Genomic DNA, 24886 nt, shown 5'->3' on the forward strand with positions numbered 1-24886 from the left:
ACAACTGTTTCAATATCTTATACATTAAGTCCTACTGACTTTCCAGTTGCAGCTAGCAGGAAATTCTAATGTTCTTTCTCAGCACTCTGAAGCAGCTGGGTTTTAACACTGCAGGTTCACCGAAGAAAAAGTGACATTTGGGAAAGGGAAACAAAACTTTAAACAAAAATTTTTAAAAAAGCAAAACAAAAAAATCCCCGCATAAATGTGTCTGGGAGCTGATACATAGTCGTTTCACTGAAAGTTCTTGTTCCATGGTATTAATATATACACAGAAGAAAACAAATTATCTACTATTTCACATCTGCTTGTACATTTTGCATATTCCACTTAAATTGCTAAGATAGCATTGCTTCTGAGGCAGTAAGATAGCTCAAAGAAACACTGAGCCTAGAATTCAACAGTTTTTACCAATTTTACCCATTTATAATCTGAGTTCAGCCAGACCTAACAGATATGGCTCTTTACATTGTCTCTTGCAATTCAGGTCTGAAGGACACTTCTAGCGCTCATTTCCTTTGGTATGCCTATTTAAAGCCCAAACCAGAAGTTCTACTTACTGAATCCCTGTAAAGCTGTACGCTCCCTTTTAGGTACCAGCATTTCCTATCAGTTCCTTCACACAGGTACCTATTTGCATTATGTGTATCCTTTCCTATCTTTTATAATATGTTAAGTTTCTCCACTCACATTTAATCACATTTTACTTACTCTGGCTGGGACAGCTATTAATAAGGCGGAGTGTGGGCAGAACAGAAGTTGAGGCAAATTTATGCGTCAACACACAGAGGTTACTTTTAGCATAATTTCCCAATTTATATATGGATGCAAAGTATACTTTTATTTTACTTTATTTTACTTTGTTTTTCACTAGTATATTCTACATAGCTTCATATGAAAAAAAAAATTAACAGTTGCATTTCTATTTCAATTACCTGCCTCAGCCTACAAAAGATTACCTTTTTCTCTAGAAGAATCAATTTAAAAAGGATCAAGACCTGAAAAAAACACAAAAAGGAAAAACATGGTGAGTGAACCAGTGCCATTTATCAAAAATACTGTGCAAGCACAATCTCTTATTCAAGATTTCATGTTAATCACTGCATAACTGTCAAATGATCAAATACATTTGACCAGTAAAAAACAGCATTCCAATACCCTTTCTCCACCTGAGCATTCATTTTAAAATAGCATTTGAGATGCAAAAAGAAAAACCTGCATAAACAAGAATTGTGTAATTTGAATCATACAAAGCTTATCAGAAAAAACATGTTGGGTAATTCCAGAATTTTAAAAAACAATAAACTGCATAAGCGTAAAAGGAGTTCCTTCACAGAAATACAGAAAAGAATTCAGCAAAATACCAAGAATAGCATTCATCTCACCTAATTTTAGGCATCTACATATGAGGCATCTAGATCAGCAGTGGTTGTCCAGACTCTCTACACTCAAAGAAAAACACAGATGCTTCTGGGGCATGACTGGCAGACATCTGAAGTTAAACAAAAATGAGTTCTACCCTGAAAATCTATTGAGCAGGCACAAATACACCATGAAATCCAGATTCTCAAATTTGTTTCCTTGATGCCTCTCAGTTAATAAAAGATTCTAAATGCTATTTGTACCTTAGCTATAGGATACACACTCAATTTCAATAGTCATTAGGAAAAAGAAGGAGAGGTACAAGTCCCCTCAGGTTCTGTGATGGCAGAAGCTGCAAAAATTACAAGATACAGGGAAAAACACTCCAAGTTGTGTCTGCATGGACTTTAGCAATATTCTTCTATCACATTCATCTGATGAGAAGCAGGAAATAGAAACAAGACCATAACTAAGATACCACTTGCACTTTGGGACAGGACTAAAGAAATGTCATGCAAACCCAGAAATCCCCAGGGAATCCAGCAGACAGACAAAACTTCTCAGTCTGGAACTTACTTTCACTGAAGTTATGTAGGTGGAAGGGGAAGGGAGATCAGGACACTGTAACCAGAAGTACTTAGGAAACAGTCGTCTTACTCCTAGCTCAGGTATGTCTAGACATGGTTATTTTTCAGTTCCTCACAAAGCATTTTACTCCACAAAATAAGTGCTGTACTTTACATATCTAGCAGAGAACACTTACCTTGTGTCTAAAGTGAAGAACAAGATCCCGAGGAGACAGACCTGAGATACCAAAAAGAGAGCAATTATTACAGTTTAATAGCTAGTAGAGATACTAACTTACTTCTTGTCACCATTTTTCAGGGGGAGGGGGACACCCATTATGCGTTCTATGTGAAACTGGTTATTTCAATAGCAGAACTCATATCAAATCCTTTCTTTTGAGCAGGAACAAGAGTTAAATCTACAGTGGACACAATAATAACGTGAATAGTCACACTGAGTTATTCCTGTTGGCTGCCACACAGCATTATGGAAACACGGAAGTAAATACTACACTGTGCATTCAGAAAACACAAGGAAGAGTCAGAATCAAATGGGAGATATTCCAAATAACAGGTAGATGAAAGCTTGAGCACCCCACACCATCAAATAGTTCCACCTAAAAATTAAGAGGGTACTGTTTCCCAAAAGCAGCCAAGCAGTTGCTTGTCAGACTGTTAGGTCAAGAGGTAACATGGCTTTCAACCTACAACTAACTCCTATTATGAAAGCAACGCTACATTTATTTGACATTTATTTAAATCCATTAATAAAGAAATGCATAACAGAATACTGTGCAGACACACAGACCTCTGGCGTTTAATCTGTTAATGCACATAAACAAATTAGCTCAGGAAGGGAATGTGTTGATTAGCGTAACATTATCTCTGCTGCTTGTACAAAAAAAGTCACTTACCAAGATAAACTTGTGACCCCTCTAGCAAAGTACTGCCCAAGGAACTATTCATATGATCATAAAGTTCCTGTAAAAGTTAGAACAAAGGCAAAAAACCCCCAGAAGCCATTAATGGCATATGGTCACACAATATCCAGAATAAATAAAATTCACTTATTCAAGGATTTCAACATCTTATTCCAGAAAGAAAGTAAAATTTTACTAATGGAGTTGATGGAGATACAGGCTGACAATCATGGTCATTCTTCTATTTCATTACAAATCAGAAAGTTGACCCTCTGTCAGATTAGGGTAGTTCATTTAGTTCACGTGAAGTTATTACAAGAGCTGAATAACTGAATGACCCATGCAAATGGAATATTTAAGCACTAATTAAAAACACTAAAGTCTGTAGCCATACACTGAAAGTTTTGCTCTGTGTGGCCATTACTCAAAAGTTACCTTTAGAATTGAAATTTGCGAGAAGTCTTTTTCTTCAAAATACGCATGTGTAATGAGTTGCAGCTTTGCCTGAAGTAACCCATACAAAGGCTTGGAAGAAAAACAAACACACAAGCAAGTGAAGAAAACTTATTTAGTCGCTCATTTCGAACTTTAATCTTCTCCCATTCTTATCTTGCAATATAGACACATTATTACACAGAGTTCATGGAGGGGCAGTCCTTAGTTGCTAACTCGCAGCATCTTTCTCCTGTACTCATTTTAAATGTTGACAACTCTTTTTCTTTCCATTTGCACATACCATACCATCACTGAACATCTTTCTGGAAAAGTACTTTCCTGCTTTAACACTGCTCGTGCAGCTCCACTAATAGTTCTTTCTTCAGCTTTAAGCACAGAAGGAATTTCTGTTCCCTGCCTGGTGACCAGTAGCTTTTGCTAAATAGGTAGAAATACAAGATGTTCCTTCAAAACAAGAGTATGCTGTATGTGTGACTATCTTAAAACCTCTTTCACAGTCATCAATAGCCACTCTCTCCAGTTATAATGGCCCAACCCCTCAATCCTACTACATAAGATAAAGTTAGTAGCACTTAAGAATAATCAAAAGTGCAAATAGATATCCCGGTCCCTGACAAGTGGCAGATGCTTTTACAATTACTGTTACAAGGAGATACCAATTCAAGGCAGCTCACTCAAATGCCATAGCCTTCTGATGCAATTTTATTTCAGTATTTTGTTACCCTCTGCAATGATTTAAAGAAAGATGTTTGGAGCCAAAAGTTCCAAATAAGAATATGGAAAACAAATCATATTTAGTATGTTATTTGAAAGTGTTTTGGGAATTAAACAAACATTCTTACCAGCTGACTGAGAACACAGACACTTTTCTGTACTGTTTCTCGGGTGATGTCTGCTTGCCGTACTTTTAACGCCTAAGAAATAGAAGTATTACAGTTATTTTTACCCACAGACAATTTCAAAAAGAATTCTTTCACAGGCCTAGTTGCCACATACCCCCCCCCTATTTAAATGAAATCCTAAAACTAACTGCCTTCAATGGTGTAATAATATCCAAACCATGCAACAGTATGGCCTTACCTAGTAAAAACGGTCATAACACTGATATGTCAGAGTTGTGTGCTCATCTCACTGTGCACAGCAAAGATCCAAATATAGCTGTGATGATAGGCAGAGGACTGTTTAAAAGACACTAGCATGAGAAAAAGGCAATAGCCCTGGAAAAGGCAATGGCATTTTAACTCAGGGTAATGTAACAGAAGAGAAGCCACAACACATCACTCGTTCTTCTCTAACATTATCTGTGAAAATGGACCAGGTTGAAAAGTCTTTGCCTAGAAATAGTTTGCTGTATACTCAAGGATTTTCTCTGAGCCACCCATAAAGTAAAGGAGGTATCATCTGCAGAATCAACTACATTCTCAGCCAGACCAAATGGCCCCAGCACTTAACAGCAGACCTAGAAAGGGTGGGGGCAGAAATACAGCCAAGTGATTCACTTAATTGTACAAAACAGTAAGTGTGCGGACTGCAGCCCACACATCAAAAAGGACAGATGGAAAGAATGCTAGAGCTGTCATATGAAACACATTGTTTTATATTCTACTTGTTCCAAAGAGTTCATTTTAAACATCTATTTATCTTCTTAATTGGTTACTAAACAGCATAAACTGGAATCAAGAGCACAATAAAGCCAAGTTATCGCATAGTTAAATAGAGCACGACTCTACATCACAGAATACAGTGAAGACTGGCTGCAAAGATAATAAGTGAACTAAAATCAACATGGATTTAGTTCAAAAGAAACACAATTAAAATCTGCACGTGTAAAATTTCTCCTATAGCATAAACAGGAACTTGAAATATAATCAAGGTATGATTAACACTAATACAGAGTACATAATTTACATCTTCTGAATACAAGACTCATTTAAAACTCAAACCCACGTGACATTCCAGATTCTTGGCATTTCACTGGAAAAGGAAGTAATTTTTAAAGAAATTTGTAATAATTTCTCAATTTTAAGTGCACAGATCATACTACCTTTACTACTTTTGAAAATACGGGCAGATTCTAGTAGATCAAGTACATAATTTCCTCAGTGTGATCAGATGCACAGATGCACAGTGTGATCAGATGCACAGTGTGATCAGATGAGATCTGTAGCTCTCATCAATTTTTCAGCTTTACTGCTAAAAGTTCCATATCAGTAAGCCACTACAATGAGTGGGAAGATTCTGGTCTACTCTGCAAGTGCACTTTTGGCAAAGAAGTTAGGGGAAGAGAAACATCCCCGCACTTGCATGATCAGATCCCAGGGAATAGTCTCAAATTCTTCATGGTCACACACTGGAGAAATTTCAGCTTTCTTCTACCCAAGAGGCCTACTTCCTGGAAACATGACTTTGCCGCCTGAGAGACTGTCAGCTTCATTTTGCAACTTGGTGCTGGTGCCTGCATTAGCTCTCAAGAACCAAAACACCAAAACATATTTTTCAATCGCCTTGAACATTTCAAAAGATCATAATACGCCTGCTGACATAAGGGAAAGAAATAGTTTTCAAGTTCTGTAGCACATTGTCATAGATTTTTAATGTAAGCTGATCATGCAGTTTGACTGTGTAATTTTAGGGTTGTTAATGCATCAAGCCTATTGTTTCATTAATATAATTCACAACTTGGAAAGTTACCTTTGCTTCAATCTGCCTATAGCAAGAAACGCCATATACTGTGGTTCGATCCCCACGTCTTGGTGGCAAATGGAAAAACACAGTATCTATAAAAAAGAAAAGACTGTTTCATAAGTCAGTAACAAGAGTTCAGTATTTTTATTTTCAGCATCACTTATTTATAAAAGCTTTACTACTGAAAATACTGGCACACTTATTTTCTGAGACTTTAAAAAAAAAAAAGAAAGAAAAAGTAATCTATAAAGCTATGCCTGCAACCAAATTAGCTTCCAAATTGCAAGATGCTTTGCGGAAGAATCTCCAGCTGTGCTAATAGGGATATTCTGACAACAGCCTCATGTTTAGCCTGACCAAGCTCCTATACGCCCACTGACAGGTTCTCAGAAGCACCTATTGACAGCAGAGAAGCACCACTGAAACCTACAGGCATGCTGCTTTCCTAATTCAACACAGAGGAGCAAAGTCAAGGCACTATGAGGCAAGGTGTACAGCTGGAATGTGATACCATTAAATAGGGAAAAAAATATAGGGAGGACATATCCAGTGGAAAGATTAGAGTAGCTGCTACCACTACCAAGGTAGATATCCATGCAGCAGCACCACTATGCTAACAAAAAGGATTTGTGAATCCTAGTCTCACACAAAATAATTACTGTCTCTGTGCAAGTGTGACATGAAAGAAAAAAAACTCTATAAGAGAAAGGCCTTTATGGCTTAAAATATACACACACACTTGCTAATATTGTGAAAAAGTTGATAAATCCTAAGTAAAGGAAAGGACATTATGACTGTTTGCCTTTCAAAACATAAGTGAAATCTGTTTCGAAACCAACTATTAATTTTTTATTTGCTTCATAGTAATAAAGTAGCCCAAGGGTGATCAAAAGAGACTTCAGGGCCTTGGGACAGTTGGTAAGGGAATGTGGAGCACAGGTTATTTTTTCCTCTCTCCTAGTTGCAGGCAGCGACACTGGAAGAAACAGACAGGCCCAGTCTATTAATACATGGCTCCATGACTGGTGTCACTTCCACAGTTTTGGGGTTTTCGATAATGGGATGGCCTACATGGTACCAGGATTGCTGGCTTCAGATGGGATTCACCTTTCTCAAAGGGAGATGAGGGTCTTTGCTTACAAGCTGGTGGGGCTCATAGACAGAGCTTTAAACTAGACTTGAAGGGGGAGGGGGATAATATCAGGCTTGCCCGTGACAAGCTGTGCGATGACACACCAAGGTTAGAGGGATAGGGTGCTAGCGAGGGCCCTCACCCTGTTGCTCTGAGACGTGCTGGCTACGCTGAGCACACTTGAAGTCTTACAGAGATGAGTCAGGGGCTCCTGAGGTAATAGGAGCCAACAGTGAAACACCAGTGAAATACCTCAAAGGAATTAAGGGGTGTTCCTCTAAGAAGGTGACACAGCTGACAGCCCAGCTGAAACGCCTCTGTACCAATGCACACAGCATGGGCAACAAACAGCAGGAGTTGGAAGCCACCGGGCTGCTAGAAAGCTATGACCTAGTTGCTGTTACTGAAACTTGGTGGGATGAATCCCATGACTGGAGTGTGGCTATTAATGGCTACAGGCTGTTCAGAGGGGACAGGCAAGGAAGGAGGGGTGGAGGGGCTGCCCTCTACATCAAGAAATGGATAGAGTGTGAAGAGCTGTCCCTGAAGAATAGCCATGAGCAGGTTGAAAGCTTAAGGGTAAGAATCAGAGACTGAGGCAACAAAGGGAACCTTGTGGTTGGTGTCTACTCCAGGCCGCCCGATTAAGGGGAGCCTATTGACGAAGCCTTCTTACTCCAGCTACAGGAGGCATCATGCTCGCAGGCTCTTGCCCTGCTCGGGGCTTCAACCAACCCGACATCTGCTGGAAAAGTAGCATGGCGAGCTACAGGCAATCCAGGAGACTCCTGGAATGCACTGCGGATAACTTCTTAAGCCAGGTAATAGACAGCCCTACCAGGGGGGACGCGATACTGGACCTGTTGGTCACCAGTGCAAGTGAGCTAATCAGTGACATCAAGATCAGAGGCAACCTGGGCTGCAGTGATCATGCACTGGTGGAGTTTGCAGTCCTGAGGGATATGTGTCAGGCGAAGAGTAAAGTCAGAACCCTGAATTTTAGGAAAGCAAAATTCCAGCTCTTCAAGGAGTTAGTCAAGAAGACCCCCTGGGAAACTGCCCTCAGGGACAAGGGAGCAGAACAGAGCTGGCAGATCTTTAAGGATGCTTTCCATAGAGCGCAAGAGCTCTCGATCCCCAGGTGTTAAGAAATCAGGAAAAGAACACAAGAGACTGGCATGGATGAGTCGAGATCTGCTGGTTAAAATCCACAGGCAGTGGAAGCAGGGACAGGTATCCTGGGAAGAGTATAGGGATGCTGCCTAGTTGTGTAGGAATGGGGTCAGGAAGGCCAAGGAGCAGCTGGAGCTGAACTTGGCAAGGGATGCAAAGAATAGTAAAAAAGGCTTCTACAGGTATGTCAGCCAGAAAAGGAAAGTCAAAGAAAGTGTACCCCGCGATGAGCAAGACTGACAAACTGGTAACAATGGATGAGGAGAAGGCTGAGGTACTCAACAACTTCTTTTCCTCGGTCTTCACTGGCAACCTCTCTTCCCACACCTCTCCAGTGAATGGACTGCAAGATGGAGACTGGGGGAGCAAAGTCCCTCCCACTGTAAGAGAAGATCAGGTTCGTGACTACCTGAGGAACTTGAACATACATAAGTCTATGGGACCTGATGAGATCCATCCCAGAGTCCTGAGGGAACTGGCTGATGTAGTTGCTAAGCCACTCTCCATGATATCTGAAAAGTCATGGCAGTCAGGTGAAGTCCCTGGTGACTGGAAAAAGAGAAACATTGCACTCATTTTTAAAAGGGTAGAAAGGAGGACCCTGGGAACTACCGACCTGTCAGCATCAGCCTCACCTCTGTGCCTGGGAAGATCATGGAACAGATTATCCTAGAAGCTATGCTAAGGCACATGGAGGACAGGGAGGTGATTCAAGACAGCCAGCACGGCTTCACCAAGGTCAAGTCCTGCCTGACCAACTTAGTGGCCTTCCTTCTATGATGGATTGACTACATCAGTGGACAAGGGAAGAGCTACAGACGTCACCTGTCTGGACTTCTGTAAGGCCTTTGACACAGTCCCCCACAACATCCTTCTCTCCAAACTGGAGAGATATGGATTTGATGCGTGGACTGTTCACTGGATGAGGAATTGGCTGGAAAGTTGCATCCAGAGGGTAGTGGTCAACAGCTCAATGTCCAGATGGAGATGGGTGATACGTGGTGTCCCTCAGGGGTCTGTATTGGGACCAGTACTGTTCAATATCTTCATCAATGACAAAAACATTGGGTCGAGTGCACCCTCAGCAAGTTTGCAGATGACACCAAGCTGAGTGGTGCGGTTGATACACCTGAGGGATGGAATGCCATCCAGAGGGACCTGGACAAGCTCGAGAAGTGGGCCTGTGTGAACCTCATGAGGTTCAACAAGGCCAAGTGCAAGGTCCTGCACCTGGGTCAGGGCAACCCCCAGAATCAATACAGGCTGAGGGATGAAGGGATTGAGAGCAGCCCTGCGGAGAAGGACTGGGGGATACTGGCAGATGAAAAGCTGGACATGAGCCAGCAATGTGTGCTCGCAGCCCAGAAGGCCAACTGTATCCTAGGCTGCATCAAAAGAAGCGTGGCCAGCAGGTCGAGGGAGGTGATTCCGCTCCTCTACTCTGCTCTCATGAGACCCCACTTGGAGTACTAACACCTCTCCTATGAAGAAAGGCTGAGAGAGTTGTGGTTGTTCAGCCTGGAGAAGAGAAAGCTCTGGGGAGACCTTATTGTAGCCTTTCAGTACTTAAAGAGGGCTTATAAGAAAGATGGGGACAAACTTTTTAGCAGGGCCTGTTGCAATAGGACAAGGGGTAATGGTTTTAAACTAAAAGAGGGTAGATGTGGACTAGATATAAGGAAGAAATTTTTTACGATGAGGATGGTGAAACACTGGAACAGGTTGCCCAGAGAGGTGGTAGGTGCCCCATCCCTGGAAACATTCAAGGTCAGGTTGGACGGGACTCTGAGCAACCTGACCTAGTTGAAGATGTCCCTGCTCATTGCAGGGGGTGGACCAGATGACCTTTAAAGGCCCCTTCCAACCCAAACTATTCTATGATTCTATGACAATGAACAGAAGAGACAATCCCATATGCATTAAGTCCAACAGAAAGACAGACTGTTTATAACAAAGCTTATTCCCTTGAACAAGTTTAATTATATTATGGAGATTACCTAGGGTTTTAGAAAGCCTTTAAGACTATTTCCTGTACCAAGTCATCCTCTTCGCAAAAATGCAACTATCAGTGGGAATTAGCTTAAACCTCAAAAACAGATATCTAATAAAGTTACAATAAATGTAACATAACTATTATCTGAAATGTATTTGCCTGTTTCAAGTTCATGTGTATTCTTGCCTACAAGACACAAGGATATACATCAGTTTTGTTGCCAAGTCTTTTTTTTTTTTTCCTTACCAAAAAATACACACCGATAATCTTTTAGTGCAGCAATGAAAATGCTCTAAGTTGAGCATTAACTGGGATGGTACTGAGCTAAGAGGGAACAGGTAAGTGCAGCTGTATATGATTTTCCTGGCTTTGAATGCAGCCTACTGCTCGTTATGTATTTAACAATGCAGAAATTGAACAAAAATCATGACCCAGAGCAGAGTCAGAGACTCTTATTGCTGCTCTGAAGGGGATTATTTTGATATGACTTCCTTTGCTTCCAAATGAGGTCTCTGGAAGCTGAAGAACTAGGAAACTAACTACGTCGAGTTAAAAAAAATCAATCTTATTAAAAGTAGCATTAAAGGGTTTCTGTGATTTTGCTGTTTTAAGTGACTTCCTTGTTCACTGCTGTGTAGCAAAAAGATGAAACACCTGAACATGCATGTAAATGTCACAGCGATGAACTGAACTGCTGTCAAATAAACAAAGAAATAAATGCAATACTACACACACACACAAAAAAAAAAAACAAACCAAACAAACCTGCAGTGAACTTGGTGGTAACTACATGGCAAAGGAATAATTCTATCTTCATTCTGCTGACAAATACACTAATGCTCCTGTTCCTGCCCTTTACATTTGCTAGTTTTCAAAATACGTTATTCTACAGACATTGAATGACTTGTAGGTCATTCCAAGAGTCTCTGAATTAGTGGAGGAAAAAAAAAATTGTAATGACTACGTATATTACAAAGCTGAATTTTAGAATTTCATTCTTCCCTTACCTCAAAACTGGATTAGGTTTTACTCAAGAGTTTATTCCCCCTTCAAAGAACTTCTGAGAAAGCTGGTAGCCTTATTTTGTGCTAGGACTACACACAAGTGATATGTAACCCTTAAGCTTTTATTGGCATCTGATTTCTTGATATAGAAGGTACACTTTTATGATCTACTTCCACTTTAAACTCTGAAGCATCATTGCCAATGTATTTTGCAGCTTAAACAAAAAGTACAGGAAGTCGAATAGTGAAAAGAATTGTTGATCAACTGTTCAGATATCAGGATTTTTCTTTTGGTGGCAGTAGGAGTAGTACATACAACTTCCTCTCTCGTTTCTTACCTTCCTGATAGTTGTGAGCGCCATCAGGTAAGGCGAGAAATGGCAAGTATTTCCATTCCTCTGGTAAACACTGGCTGTCATGTCCTTCTCCAGGCTTTAGGGGAGGATAGGAAAATTCAACCTAAACAAACAAACAAAAATAGAGGAGAAGCAAAGAGAGAATACATTACAGTTACCAAACAAACAAGCCTCTGTGATTCAGCCTAGCACCTTTTCTTTAGCAATGATCCGAAACAAAGTTTTTCTTCCTACTAGCATTCCATGTCTCCCTCCAAAGCACTCACAGACTGACTCGTGTGTGGTCTAACTGACAGGCCCTGGGCACATTTGGCTTCTACAGTGCTTCCATGCAGCCTAGTACCTTTTCCTCAAGAGAAATATGAAACAGATGTTCAAGCAGAAAACAGCAGCTGAATACCTTCTCCCCTGTATGCACATAGCCAGCAGCACGTTGCTGCACCTGTAGTGTCAGCAGGGGTCACTGCTGTGGCACACACACATCCTGAAATCAGATTTGGCTTCTCAGCCCCTCAAGTGCTCATGACTAGGTAACAGTCTAAACACGCAAGCCTCTATTTTACCCTACCGGATGTTAAATAATCTCAGAAACTATCCTAACAGCAAAATACTACTTTTAAATATTTTTATACCCTTGACTGCAATGAATGCTACGCATTGGCCTAAAGTACCTCCTTTTCCTTTCCCCAAGAAATCCTGCCTTTCAATTTCACCTTTCATTTATTTGCCATTTACCTCTTTTTCCCAGTAATAGGGACAACCTTTCTATTCCTCACACTACACTACATGTCTACCACAGATCCTCATAATCAGCATCTTCACAGTACTATCCTTTCATCTTCTTTTCCTATGGACACCCCTCTGGGTTTCCAGCCACTTTCACCAACTCTTTTTTTCAGATGTGCATTTCTAAAATTATTGAACAAAATCTAAACACAAATTTATCAGTAAAAGAAACCGTTTAAAGATACTGCAACTTCTCTTGAAGGACATTTAGCAATAAACTAGTGAGCTGTAAAATGTATACATGAAAATAAAAGAGCATGACAAAGCAAGCACACAGAAAATCTTAACATTTGTTGGATGATAAAATAAAAACACTGTAAAGGATGAGAGTACTGAAGAAGAAATGAGAAATAAATCAAGAAAAGTGAAATTCTTCACCTTAACACATGGTGTCACTCTTTCTACAACTGTTGCCAACTTGGAAAAAAGCACAAAGGACAAGAAAATGCCACAAGAAATCAGGCTTGCTATTTGCTGTATCAATTTCAAGTTTTCTTATTCCTTGTATTATAAAAGAGATCTTGAAAATATCCACAAAAAATAAAGGTCTGGTGAAAGACTAAAGTCCTGAGCTAAAGATAAGTAACCCACAAAGAATAATTATGCAAGGGGGTGGAAAAAAACCCCATGCAATAGAAAAAGGATTAATTTTGGCAGGGGAAGGAGAAGGGAATCCAGACCCTGACTTGTAGTTACTTATCAAGAATCCATAGAGCCTTTTAAACAAAACATGCCATTAGGCAAAACAGAAGAGCATCTGACTTCCAAAGGAGAGACAAACACTGGAATTAGCATCCATACAAGGAGCAGAGAAACTGCCTGCCATTTAGTACACATATAAATTCTGAGAATTCCCTGCTATCCCTTTCAAATCAGAGATTATAAGAAAATTAAAATCTCAGAAGCTTCATGTAAATATCTGCAATACAGAAGAGGATTATATCATACAATTTGACACTGTCCAGATTCAAACTGGCTAGCTGAAAACACTGTTTACAGAATTATTGCTGGATTCTTGCAGGAGGAGTAACCTTAGCAATAAATAAAGCACGGTTCCTAAGTTTTATAACATAGATAGTCAAGGAGCATCTACACTAATGTCCTGAATCCAGTATTTTATTTCACTGCATAGCCAACAGACAGGGGTTCGGATTCAACCTCTGCAGGAGCTTCTATCGAATACAGAGGAAACCCTGGCTCCCTTAGATTTCAGTGAATACCTTCTAAGCATCATTCCTGACAGGGAAATACTGCAAGTAAGAATCTAAGACATTATTGCTTCCAAGCACTTACAGAATTACAATTGTATTTTGCATTCCAACCAACCAAAATAATTAATTAGAAGACATATTTAAAGGAAAGAAAGGTAAGACAATTCAAGCTATATGAAAAACATGTATTCACTATGGAATACTCCTTTTTAAAGTCCAGAATAAAGCTGAGAGATCTGGCTCCTGTGTTCTTTTGACAGCGCGAAATTTGCTGAAGAACTACTTTGTTCTAGCTCACAATATGCTATCAACACCTCAGCTGCTATCAGATACTCCCAGCAACAGGAATTTCTGCAGGCTCAGACTGAAATGCAACAAACTGAACAGGCATTAGTGACACTGATGATAATCTTGTTTTATACTAGTCTGCTTCTTTTAAAAATATGTGTTCTAATACAGAGATTTCAGATTGCACGTGTGTGTATAAGTGAGAGAAGATCACAAAACTCAGATAAAGCAGAATTAAGATTGCTTAAGTGGCCCTAAATAATCTATTTTACAGATATACTTTATGATAGACCTGATTTACATTATGACATATTATTCCTCCTCCTCCGCAAGAGGATCCATGTAGGAAGTACCCTGGTTTCTAAGGAGGAATCACATTTGCGTAGTTTAATAGATCGCTGCTTGTAGAAGTACTGCCTCATATTGTGGAGGCTGAAAGAGTAGAAGTAACAAAGAAGCAGGAAAAAGAAAAAGGACAATCCAACAGCAAGGACAGCATGCAATGCCCTGGAGAACTTCCTTCCACCCCTCCTCTGACTAAAGAGGGTTGCCGTGAAAAGCCGAAATCAGAACTCAATAGTCAGGATGACTATTAAGCAGGTATTCTTTATTGCAGCGCTGGGCAGCACTGGGGATTGCTCCGCCAGGTTAGCGCAACACATCAGTTCATATACAGAAAAATCATACATATTCATCCGATTTCTTGAAAAGGGCAGTTTTATGGTGATGAGTTCCCGGAATTCATTTACATAGTCCAAGCATGCGCAGTAAAATTAGCGTTAGGGTCTTTTCACCCTCCCGGTGGTCTTCCATAGTCATTCTCACGTTGTCCACTAGTTGAACTTTGGGCTTCCTTTGTCCATATATAGTCATTGAGTTAGCTCATCAGTCCTTCGGCCTTGGAATGTTACAAGGGGGTCGATTTAAGCTAGTTCTTTGGTGCTTATCTTTGGCACAATTGTCCTGAGTTCCTCTTATCAGTGATTTAATTAGGAAGCCTAACGAGCTTGCTCAAGGCCTGCTTAGTCCTATCAGGTAAGAAGTCACAGGAGATGTTCCACCATCAACTCTGCTCAGCAGGTAACCAAAACTATCTCTGCAGGGGAACAGAACAAAAGAGAACAAGGATGCAAGTGAAACTAAAAAAATACAAGTCTATGTCTTAGTCAGAGACTGTCAGGGATTTAACCCTTTCAAGAGTTCACAGTGATTTCATTTCAAAGAGTTAAGTCAAACTTTTTCACAAGTAGTCACTGCAGGTGGGATTCATGTCAGCTGACTACACGTCAAAAAGCAAGATCTCCGAGCCAGTTTTCCTAAGCATTCTGCATAGTCAGAGAAAAGAGACACCTGCAGAGGATGATTCATCTGATCTGCTTCTTTCCATCGTCTCTGAAGAGAGCTAGCTCAGACTTCCAAGTCTAACTTGCAAATGACTGAATTAATGCAGATGAAACTCACGCTAACTGTTCCTCATCTTCTAGACATTCTGCTTGATTTCTAAAGCTCAATTTGCAGACTTGCATCAAGTGCAGTTAGGAATCCTTTGCATAGAAAAAACATTATTTCAAAACCAAAGTATTCTAGGAACATTGATTAGCCTTAAAAAAAGAAAAAAAAAAGCCCAAACCCCACAGTTCTTGAAAATCTTGAAACTGAGCAGTGCACATGTACAAAAGTGATAATACAGAGAATCTATATCAGTTCTATCTGAACTGAATAGAACTGAATCTCAGTTCTATCACTTCTGAGTTTTTGAACAACTGGAGCCTCAGTAAAATTCTTCTCTCAGCCTGTGTATGCAAACTGTACAGTACAGTGTTCCTACTTAAGGCAAATTAAAAAAAAAAATGAAGTTTTTTTTTCTTCGTCTTCCCCTTTAAACCCAAGACCAACCATACAGGGGGATGGGATGGGACTACAGAAGAGACCTGTCTCACAGCTCTTTTTCTCCCTCTTCACGGAATGAAAAGAGGAGCTCATTTTTTATTTAAATACAGTAGATTTTATGTAAATCCATACATATATGCATGCACATGCATAAACATGCACTTCAATTTCACTGTTTGTCATTAATACATATATGCATTACAAAAAATGCCTGCAAATATGACAATTAAAGTATTTGAATAAAGCTCAGTAGTCCATAGGAACAAAGAAAAACATGCAAGTTTTCAGAGCTGACTGCTGGAGCAGATTTTACATTTTTTTGTCTCCTCAAGTGAATTAAAAAAGACTCCTCAACAAAATGAAATTCAAATTCAAAGCTGAACTCCTCAGAGACTTCAGAATAAACTACATAAGACATGAACTAGAATCTCCACTCATTTCTTACTCTTCCAAGTGTCAGGGATCTTCATTACAGCTGGAAATATTGATTATGCCTGTCAAGGGATTTTGACGGCAATGCTTTCTGCCTGTTCAGATTGTCTTGCTCTGTAAGCAGATAGCTCTTGATGGATTTCAGAACTAAAAAAATCAATACAGAATATTGTGTTGTGATTTAGTGGAGAAATAAATAACTGTGCTCTTCACTACACAAAGTATTTCAACTCTTGGGGATTACCAAGTTAAAATAAAATATAATTTTTAAAAACTCCCTAAACTGAAGGACAACTGAATTTCTGGCACTGACATTTTTCTGTAATTCTGCTGCGTTAACCGTTTATACGCAGTTTGTATTGAATCTAACAGTTTGGATACAAAGTACCTACTGATACACAGTCCTATCTTGTTTGTGGAATGAAAAAAAGTCCAGGCAATCTGTTTTGGTTCCTTGTCTTTAAAAGGGACTTTTTAGCTAGAATAAATTTACTAGACATTCATTAACTCACAGTAAGAAAAGATGAGTGCAGGCAAGGAAAAATGTATTTCAGTGCCTACATTTAGGAACTGACATGATAGTTTTTCTTTAAAAAAAATGCATTGATATTGTCTTCTACTAAATTACAGTACACAATCAGAAGAGAAGTTGAAAAAGGACATTGATAAAAGAGGAATTTCCAAAATATATATGCATGTCCACCTAAACTATCACACTCAAACATTAGACAGGTAGTTGGCATTAATTTTTGGTGAACTTTATAATCAGGTAAGGTTGTTTTCCTTATCTGTGAAAAGCATTAAGTGTTAGCAATCACAGTAAGAGTAAGATCTTCAGTGAACACTAAACAGTGATAATTTAAAATGTGCTGGCAAGTCAGTATAAACTCCCCATCCTCCCCACTCCATCTACTATCACATGTTTGAACTACTCCACTTACAAGTTAACCCCTCTTACCCAGCACAGCCACAATATAAGCTCTCCTCTTTAATATGGGTATTTTGGAAGATTTCTCTTCAGACCAGAAATGAAAAAAATCTGGACCCAAATAAGTAAATCCTCTCTCCATTGGTTCAATGGAGAGAGGATTTAATCTCAAGTCTCTAAAAAAATCTGAAATATTTCGAATGACAGTATTATGTTAAAGGCAAGGATGCTTTCAGTAAGTTGCAGAATCTAATTTACAGAGGATGAATCCATCCCATTCTCTGAACAATTGCTTTGATGATCTCTCCCATTGCTTGTACTGCACAAATAGGTAGAATAATTGCTTCAAATGAAGAAAAGATCAGCAAAACCCATTCATTACATTCATATTTAGAAAAACTCTTCCCTTCATAAATCATTTAAACACATTTTATTTCAAGAATACCAACTCTTCCTCTTTCATTTAAGAAAGAAAAGCAGAAGGATATTGAGTATAATGCTAAGCAGCATTGACCAAAGAAACCCAGAAGATTAAAATGACACATAAAACTTGATCCCTCATTTCAAACAAGTCAGCATTTGTTCTTCACTCAAAGTAGGGATTTTTAAAAGCAGTTTTCTTGATATTTTAGTCCCAGCATAGCCAGATCCAGAGAAAAACAGCACACCAATGATTTTATCTGAATCACCATAACAACTGCAGCATGCAGCCAAATGAAAATTTAAGAACATTGTTAGTCTTTCAGCACTGAGAACAATTTATTATTTAAACCACAATTTAACCAGATTTAAATGACAAACTTTCCCCATTGTTGTATGACAGAACCAACAGATCAGGATCTACAAGTTGAAGAGCCCATCCATCTAACAATAATGCCTATGCAGTAATATGACGACCTCTAACAACAGATTTTTAAATATATAATACATATTTATATAAATGTGCATGTGTAATAACTATAACACACATGCACATTTATATAAAAATGTATATGTAGAACAAATATGTATGATATATATTTATATAAATATATTTAAAAACCATTACATACACACACAGTAACAGCAAAGGAAATCCATGTATTACAAAGAGGTAGGGGACAGTCTTTTCTATCCTTCCAGTTCCTGAAACTGGAACATCCTCACATTCTCATTTGGCTAAAGCTATAGAGCAGCCACTTACACAAGTTCCAAGACACCATCTGTATTGCTACAGATGCACAATACAACCATTCAAGCTTGCTTCGAAAACTCTGACTAGGTTAGTAAAGTTCTGACTCTTGGGCCCTTAAAACAAACACTGAAACCTTTGTATTTGTTTTCAAAGTCATGTTAGTATGCATTTTAGTGACTCTTTCCAATTACTTAACACTTTATTTTTTATAGTCATACAGTTCAAGTCAGACAAATCCTGTGTTTTGGAACTTTTGCTCCTATCAGTCTTCCCAAAGAAAGTAAATACCGCCCCCCCCCCCAAAGAGGAACATAATACTTCTGCAACCATTCCAGCCTAGGGGACTTGCTAGGGAACTCTGTACCCTCAAGACAAGACTTCATGGTCTTACAGAAAGTAAGTTAGAATTCATGCAGGATGAACTCTGAAGAGGGCAACTTCCTTAATGAAACATGAGAGGGCAACCCTCAGCTCTACTCCTAACTGATGTCTGCCCAACACAGCAACTAATATAGACCGGGGTCAGCAGCAGCCAATTTTTCACCCACGTAACCTGCTGCGCCCATCGGCTCTTAATGGACGCACCCAGCTACAGGGACTGGTGGCATTTCTTCTCCCCCAGGACAGCACACAGACCTCATCACACACAAGACACAGACACGCATCCTTTCACCAGCTCTGCTGCATGCTCTGGTTCCCAATGGGAAGGAGCCCATGCAGGCTGGCAGGAAGCTGTCAAATGGTACAGTGAATCCTCCTTTTCCTGGGAAAATGGAGTACCAGGACTGTAGGTACACTTTAAAGCACATTTACTCATCAGTTTAGAAACAGCCGTTGTGTGTAATTCATATAGCATGTATTGCTGAACTGATGCAGTCCAAGCAAGCTATCACCTTGTCTTATGAGCCAACAAGCATTCAGGTTCTTTACCACGGGACGTCTGATGGCCCCAGAAGGGCTCTTAGCGAACATGCTCCTTCCTTACAAGTTTCAACATTAGATTTACTCCCAAGATTGGACAAATCCGGCTCACTACCAAGTATGAGGCTGAGAAGCTACACAAATGCAGTAACATCATAAAGAACAGAACATGCTCTGCTCTAGGTAACCCCAATGAAGCAGGCGGCCCCATGCCCTATCCCCCAGCACGTCAGAGCAGGCAAGGAACTTGCTCTCACATCTTGTATCCACAACTTCCTGAGAGTGCTTTTAGAAACAACATACCTGTCTAGGTGTAATAATTCAGCACCACATACAAGCTATGGGACAGATTATCAAAATTAGACCCATATCATAAAACAAGGCAACATTAGGACAGGAAGCACGAAGTTGAGACTTTGCAAATTCCCATTTACTGCAACTGGAGTGACCTCTGTTCAATGATTTTACACCTTTGAATCTTCCTCTCTTGTATATGTATGTAAATTACATTGCCACCTCTATACAAGCACTGAGAGCCCGAGTTACTATTTGAAAGCATTCTGCAATAGGTAGATAAAAGGTGCAACAGAGGTACAGAAATACATATTTTACTGATTTAGCATTCATTCATTTATTCAAAAGAAAGGTCAAGATTCCTGGTACAGAATGTTTAAAAAATTACTCGGATGTTATGACACATACAAAGAACAGACAGATCATAAGATGAATGTTAAGGATGATGACTATGGGAAGTGTTACATAACTGCAAATAGGTATTTAGGAACCTTCTCTCAATTCACACATCAGGGCAACTATGGAGAAAATAACCAGTACGGAATCCTTCAAAGAAATACTTTATTTCCTGTTCAGGACTTCAAGGAAGCAACCCCAAGATTATCAAAGCATAGTGCTCTTTAAAGCTTGAAAAACTCAACAAAGAAACAAAACAAACAAACAAAAATCCACCATGCTTGGGGGTTTTCACTGAACAAACACAAAATACTAAAGTGGATTACATAGACATCAAAGAGTGGAACCCATCATTAATTCAACACAAGAGATCAGAATCTGTGGTATTGTTTACAGAAGTGTGAGATAGCAATTACATCAAGTACTCAGCAATGCCCTGTGTATTTAAAATTATCAGCATCCCATGCTAATTTGAGTAGCCTTTCTAATAAAAGCTTAAAAGCTTCTTTCAAAGTTTCAACTTGTTGAACATAAGCAAATCCACATATTTTAGATAACAGGCTAATCTTTGATACTTAATATACGCTATTATTAACTTCATCAAGAGATTTCATTCTCATAACGGTCCTTTAAAATGCTTAAATAATATTATTACAAGCAGGGAACAGAAACAAAGGAATTGTGCTAATGTTTACAGGTTATCATCAATACAGCCAGGAAGAAAGCCCTTTGGCTTGAGTGCAGCCTAGTTCCTTTTCCAGTTATTTTTTGTTTCTGTTGTTCCTTTAACAAGATCTTGTTTAATGACTAGAGAAGATTACCTATTGCATAATACCTGCCTACTGTGCTTCCCCAAAACAAAGTCACAAGGACTTAAAGACAACAAAGCATACACTTCACTTACATGGTTAAGAATGTCAAGCACATCTAGCAGAATCACAGCAACTACTGGGTTGGCAAAGTTCAAGAAGAGAAAAAAATAATTCTCCAGTAAAGCAGAGTCTTAGAAGAAAGACAGCAAACAAACAGGGACTGAGACAGGCTAGAAGTGTTCCCCTTGACAAAAGAAAAGAAAGATACCTCCAGAAAGGCTGCCTGTGGAACATACTGAAGAGAGTGACTTCAGTATTTCCCTCTTGGAAACAAGTGCTACAATCGAGGACACAAGAGACCTGGAAATGTAGGCAGTTCTCAAAAGAGTCGATAAAGAGAGCAGACTGAACTCACTTGTTCCTTAGACACCTCCTAATTCTGCAAACAAAGTCAAGCCTAACTTGCCAACAATTCTGCTTGAAGACATACGCTCCCTAGGCACAAGTAAAAAAGGCCACGTGCACGTATTGCTCAGACCGTGTTACGTGCTGATTTCTGCAGATCGCAGCAAGCACTGCCTTCTGGAGCTCAAGTACCTGAAGCTCTCAAATGACAGGAGGAGCACATACACAATTCAGGAAGGGAAGAAATCTTAAAGGGCATTCTTCCCTCTCAAAGATCATATTCAGGCTCTTCTCTAAAACTTAGGTATCAGCTATTTCATTCCTGATCTTAAGTTTCCTTTGCATGCCAGGAAGAAAATCTATGGTCAGGCAAGACAGGCGGATTGGTCTTCAAACACAGTCCACACAAAAACATACCCACACAGACAACTCAGGCAGCTCAGGGAACTCAGACACTCCTTTGGAGAGAGCAAACATCACATTTACATTAAAAAGTTAAAGTAATACTTTGAAGATCCTTAGGACAAACTTTGGGATTCCACGGGAACATGCCTTTCGGTATTTATGATAATCCACTCCCATGTCTGTGACACCAAGTTTGAAATGCCATTCTCCACTGGCATACAGAGAAGTGGGTCAAGATCAGCTGCCATTATTTTACAGAGCAAGGATCCCAAGCAAACAAAAGTGACCAGCAATGTGAGCAGTCCATGACACACACAGCACTTTCCCCACTACCTACCCTTTTTTTTTTTCATTTCCACAACACAGTTGGAAATGCATATGTTTAAGTCAAGAGCGGCTTAGCAGATAGTCAAGCCCTTGAGAGGATACACGAGACAACGGTCACCCACCCACTGCACAAGGTCAGAGGAAATCTGCAGAACTGCTCAGCACCTGGAATGCAGAAAAGCTGGGCCCTGCCCCAAGTGAAGTGAGATTATGTATAGCCTGACGGGTGGTGACACAGGGCCTGAGTTTACTCAGATGTAATAGCCTTAAAGCCTTGTAGTATCAAGAGAAGCTGGGGATTCTTGTGCCAGGCCAGGCAGTCCGGTAGTAAAGGGACCATGTACTTCCTCAGCAGCCAGCCAGGGGGCTCAGAGGGACTTGTGCGTAACTCTTGCCCGCAAGTTTTTCCAGCTTTCCTTCCTCTCCTTTTCAAATAAATCAGTTCTCATTTTAACTTTGCCTTCAAAATGAATGACTTTTAGAGTACTCAGGATATTTTCAGCCTTCCTACACCCTCAGAGACTATTATCTCTCTGCTTCCCCGTGTAAATAAAGCCTGGAGACAGAGAGCTCAAACGAGGATCACGGCACACAGGATCACTAGTGGAGAACTACACCTCATGACTGTCAGTCTTCCACCTTCACCATAAAGCAAAAGTCTCTCCGTATATTTTTCAACACACAACTTGCATCTACTAGGCAAGCTCTGTTCAGGTTACATTTTTGCTGAAGACCTCTATCATAATATAGATAAGGACTTTCCACACCATTTAATGCTTTCAAAAATTAAAATGTTGTAAGGCAAATTAAGTGCTTTATTGCTTACTTGTAATGAGAGGAAGTGTTTCATGATTCTGAAAAAAAAAAAAAAACCCTTTCCCTTTATTTGCTCTGAAATCACTAGCCACTTTGCTCTACAGCTCCTGAAAACTACTGAGGAATGTGTTATCAGCTGCTCCAGAAGGGCAGCAGAAACAGCCCCGAAATCCAAGTCTTACCATCCTATACTGAAGCAGGAGATCAACAGAACATAACATGAGCCAGAGAGATGGACCAGTAACCTGCTGCAGTAACTAATGAGCTAACCAGCTACAGATACTCCAAAACAGATCACACCATTTCTGTGGCAGGCCTCTCTTATTATCAATTTATGCCCCAATGCTTTTGTGACTTGAGTCCTGTAGAGGCTGAGAAGCATGTAGAAACTCCTACCACATCAACACTGTGTGTTTTGCATTAATGGACAAAAGTATGAGCAACTACATACAACAAAAGGGCTGTGTTTGCTGTTCCTTTCTCCTTAGGCCACTCCTCTTATCAGTAGCAAACAAGAGCCTTCTCAGGCAAACCAGGTAAATTCCTGTTAAAACAGACAAGCTAGCTGTATGATCTCTCAATCTTAAGCTCCCCAAATTCACTCTGACTTACTGCCATTTGAAAGCTCCTTTGGAACTTCGCTTTTCTGCAATTAGTAGTTTCTTGTATGCAATCTGCAGTGCGTCTGCAGACGGTTCATATTCACTTGTTCTTGTGCCAGCACTGTCTTTTAGATCAAACGGTTGTTTTTTCCTCCTTATTTTTCACTTTCCAACAGTCTCCCGGAGTACAACTGCGTTTAATGCAGTGGTTCAATGAATACTTCAAAGGCCATTATCAAACATGACAACAAAAATAGAAGTCCCAGGCCGCCACTTTCAAGAGACACTCTTTTCCATCCCCATACTAGTCTTCTTGTGCCTGTGCAGCTGTCTTCTGCACATGTCCGCTTGGCAAACAGAACCCATGAACCAACCAGCTCAAAAACAACCCACCAAAACAAGGCTTACTTTTTGGTCACCTAAGTTCCCTGTTTCAGCTTACCACACAACCACCTCTGCTTTCCAGTTGTGAAGAGGCAGGAGAGGAAAAGGGGAGAATGTTCCCATGTTCGCAGAGGCGGCTTATAGTCTTCATATGAACAGAGCCTCAAAATCCATTTTGTTAGCCTACCTAGCCAAGCTCTTCTATGTTCTCCTTGAAAACAGACTCCCCAAGGACTATCTCATGCATTCCTGGAAATGACAGAGAGAATCCAAATCCATTTTTCTGAAAGGTGGATCAGAATTTTTATGCATCAATAAACATATTATTACACTACAGGACTACATTTGTTGCCACTCTTGCCCCCAAATAACACCACTTCTGTGACTTATCCTTCATCATATGCGGTCTCTTTTCTCTTCCAGAGGTCTCATGTTACTTCCCAAGCCTATACTGTTATTATTCAGTCCTACTGCATTATTTCGTAATGCACTCCATTTCTATCATTCCAGCATACCTTATCATCCAGCTCTTGCATGACATTCCAGTCTTCCTTTGTAACACTGATTCCTCAAGTTTGCTCATCATAGTTAGATTTTACTGTGTAAACAATGCCAGTGCCACTTATGTGGGCCCAAAGTCAGTCTTGAGAAACACCCCTTGCAAGCACCTTTCAGACCAGCAGTTCCTCTTCCAATGCAAACTGTTGCTGCTTCCTCTCCTTCATACTGTTTCTTCCTCAAGTACCAGCTCTTGTACTAATTCTCCAGTATCTCCACCTTTAAAAAACCCCAACCTTTTCTTTTGGTAGTGCTGCGTGATCCATTATCAAGTTCCAGGCAGATTCAAGCTAGTCTGTTTCTTTCACAGATAAAGTAAATCAATCATTTATTCTTAGAAAAGATGCAGGTCAGTCAGGCATGTTCTATCCTTAGTGAATACCCGTAGGACTCACTCTACTTAGTTTCATGTTGTTAATTAATTATTTCCTTCAAAAATTCTCTAGAGCCTCACATACTACTGATGTCAAACTCATTAGGCTATAGCTGTGCAGCTCCCTGCCTCCAGTTCTTTCAGGAAACATTTTCTGTAGTTCAGTAACAAATCTGCTAAGTCAGAGGTAGAATATATTTAAAATTAGATTTCTGGTTAGATTTCCCTTAGGAAGCC

General features: G+C 39.8%; 1 protein-coding gene across 8 annotated transcripts in view; it reads right to left on the reverse strand.

Moving 5' to 3' along the window:
- Window positions 1-24886, reverse strand: part of AVL9 (AVL9 cell migration associated) — a 50581-nt gene that overhangs the window by 23659 nt on the left and 2036 nt on the right. For 6 of the 8 annotated variants that reach the window (XM_075493506.1, XM_075493503.1, XM_075493504.1 and 3 more), the window contains exons 1-8: window positions 23777-23910; window positions 11630-11750; window positions 5996-6081; window positions 4147-4218; window positions 3284-3373; window positions 2843-2909; window positions 2126-2166; window positions 960-998 (exon numbers count right to left, since the gene is read on the reverse strand). In XM_075493506.1, coding sequence (XP_075349621.1) covers window positions 960-998; window positions 2126-2166; window positions 2843-2909; window positions 3284-3373; window positions 4147-4218; window positions 5996-6081; window positions 11630-11750; window positions 23777-23869 — 609 coding nt within the window. In that variant the 5' untranslated portion in view covers window positions 23870-23910. Of the gene's footprint in view, window positions 1-959; window positions 999-2125; window positions 2167-2842; window positions 2910-3283; window positions 3374-4146; window positions 4219-5995; window positions 6082-11629; window positions 11751-23344; window positions 23547-23776; window positions 23911-24886 lie in introns of those variants that run through there. The other 2 variants (XM_075493508.1, XM_075493507.1) reach the window with 2 other exon arrangements.

The sequence above is a fragment of the Mycteria americana genome, chromosome 2 (genome assembly GCF_035582795.1).
Source record: "Mycteria americana isolate JAX WOST 10 ecotype Jacksonville Zoo and Gardens chromosome 2, USCA_MyAme_1.0, whole genome shotgun sequence".
NCBI classification, from domain to species: domain Eukaryota; kingdom Metazoa; phylum Chordata; class Aves; order Ciconiiformes; family Ciconiidae; genus Mycteria; species Mycteria americana.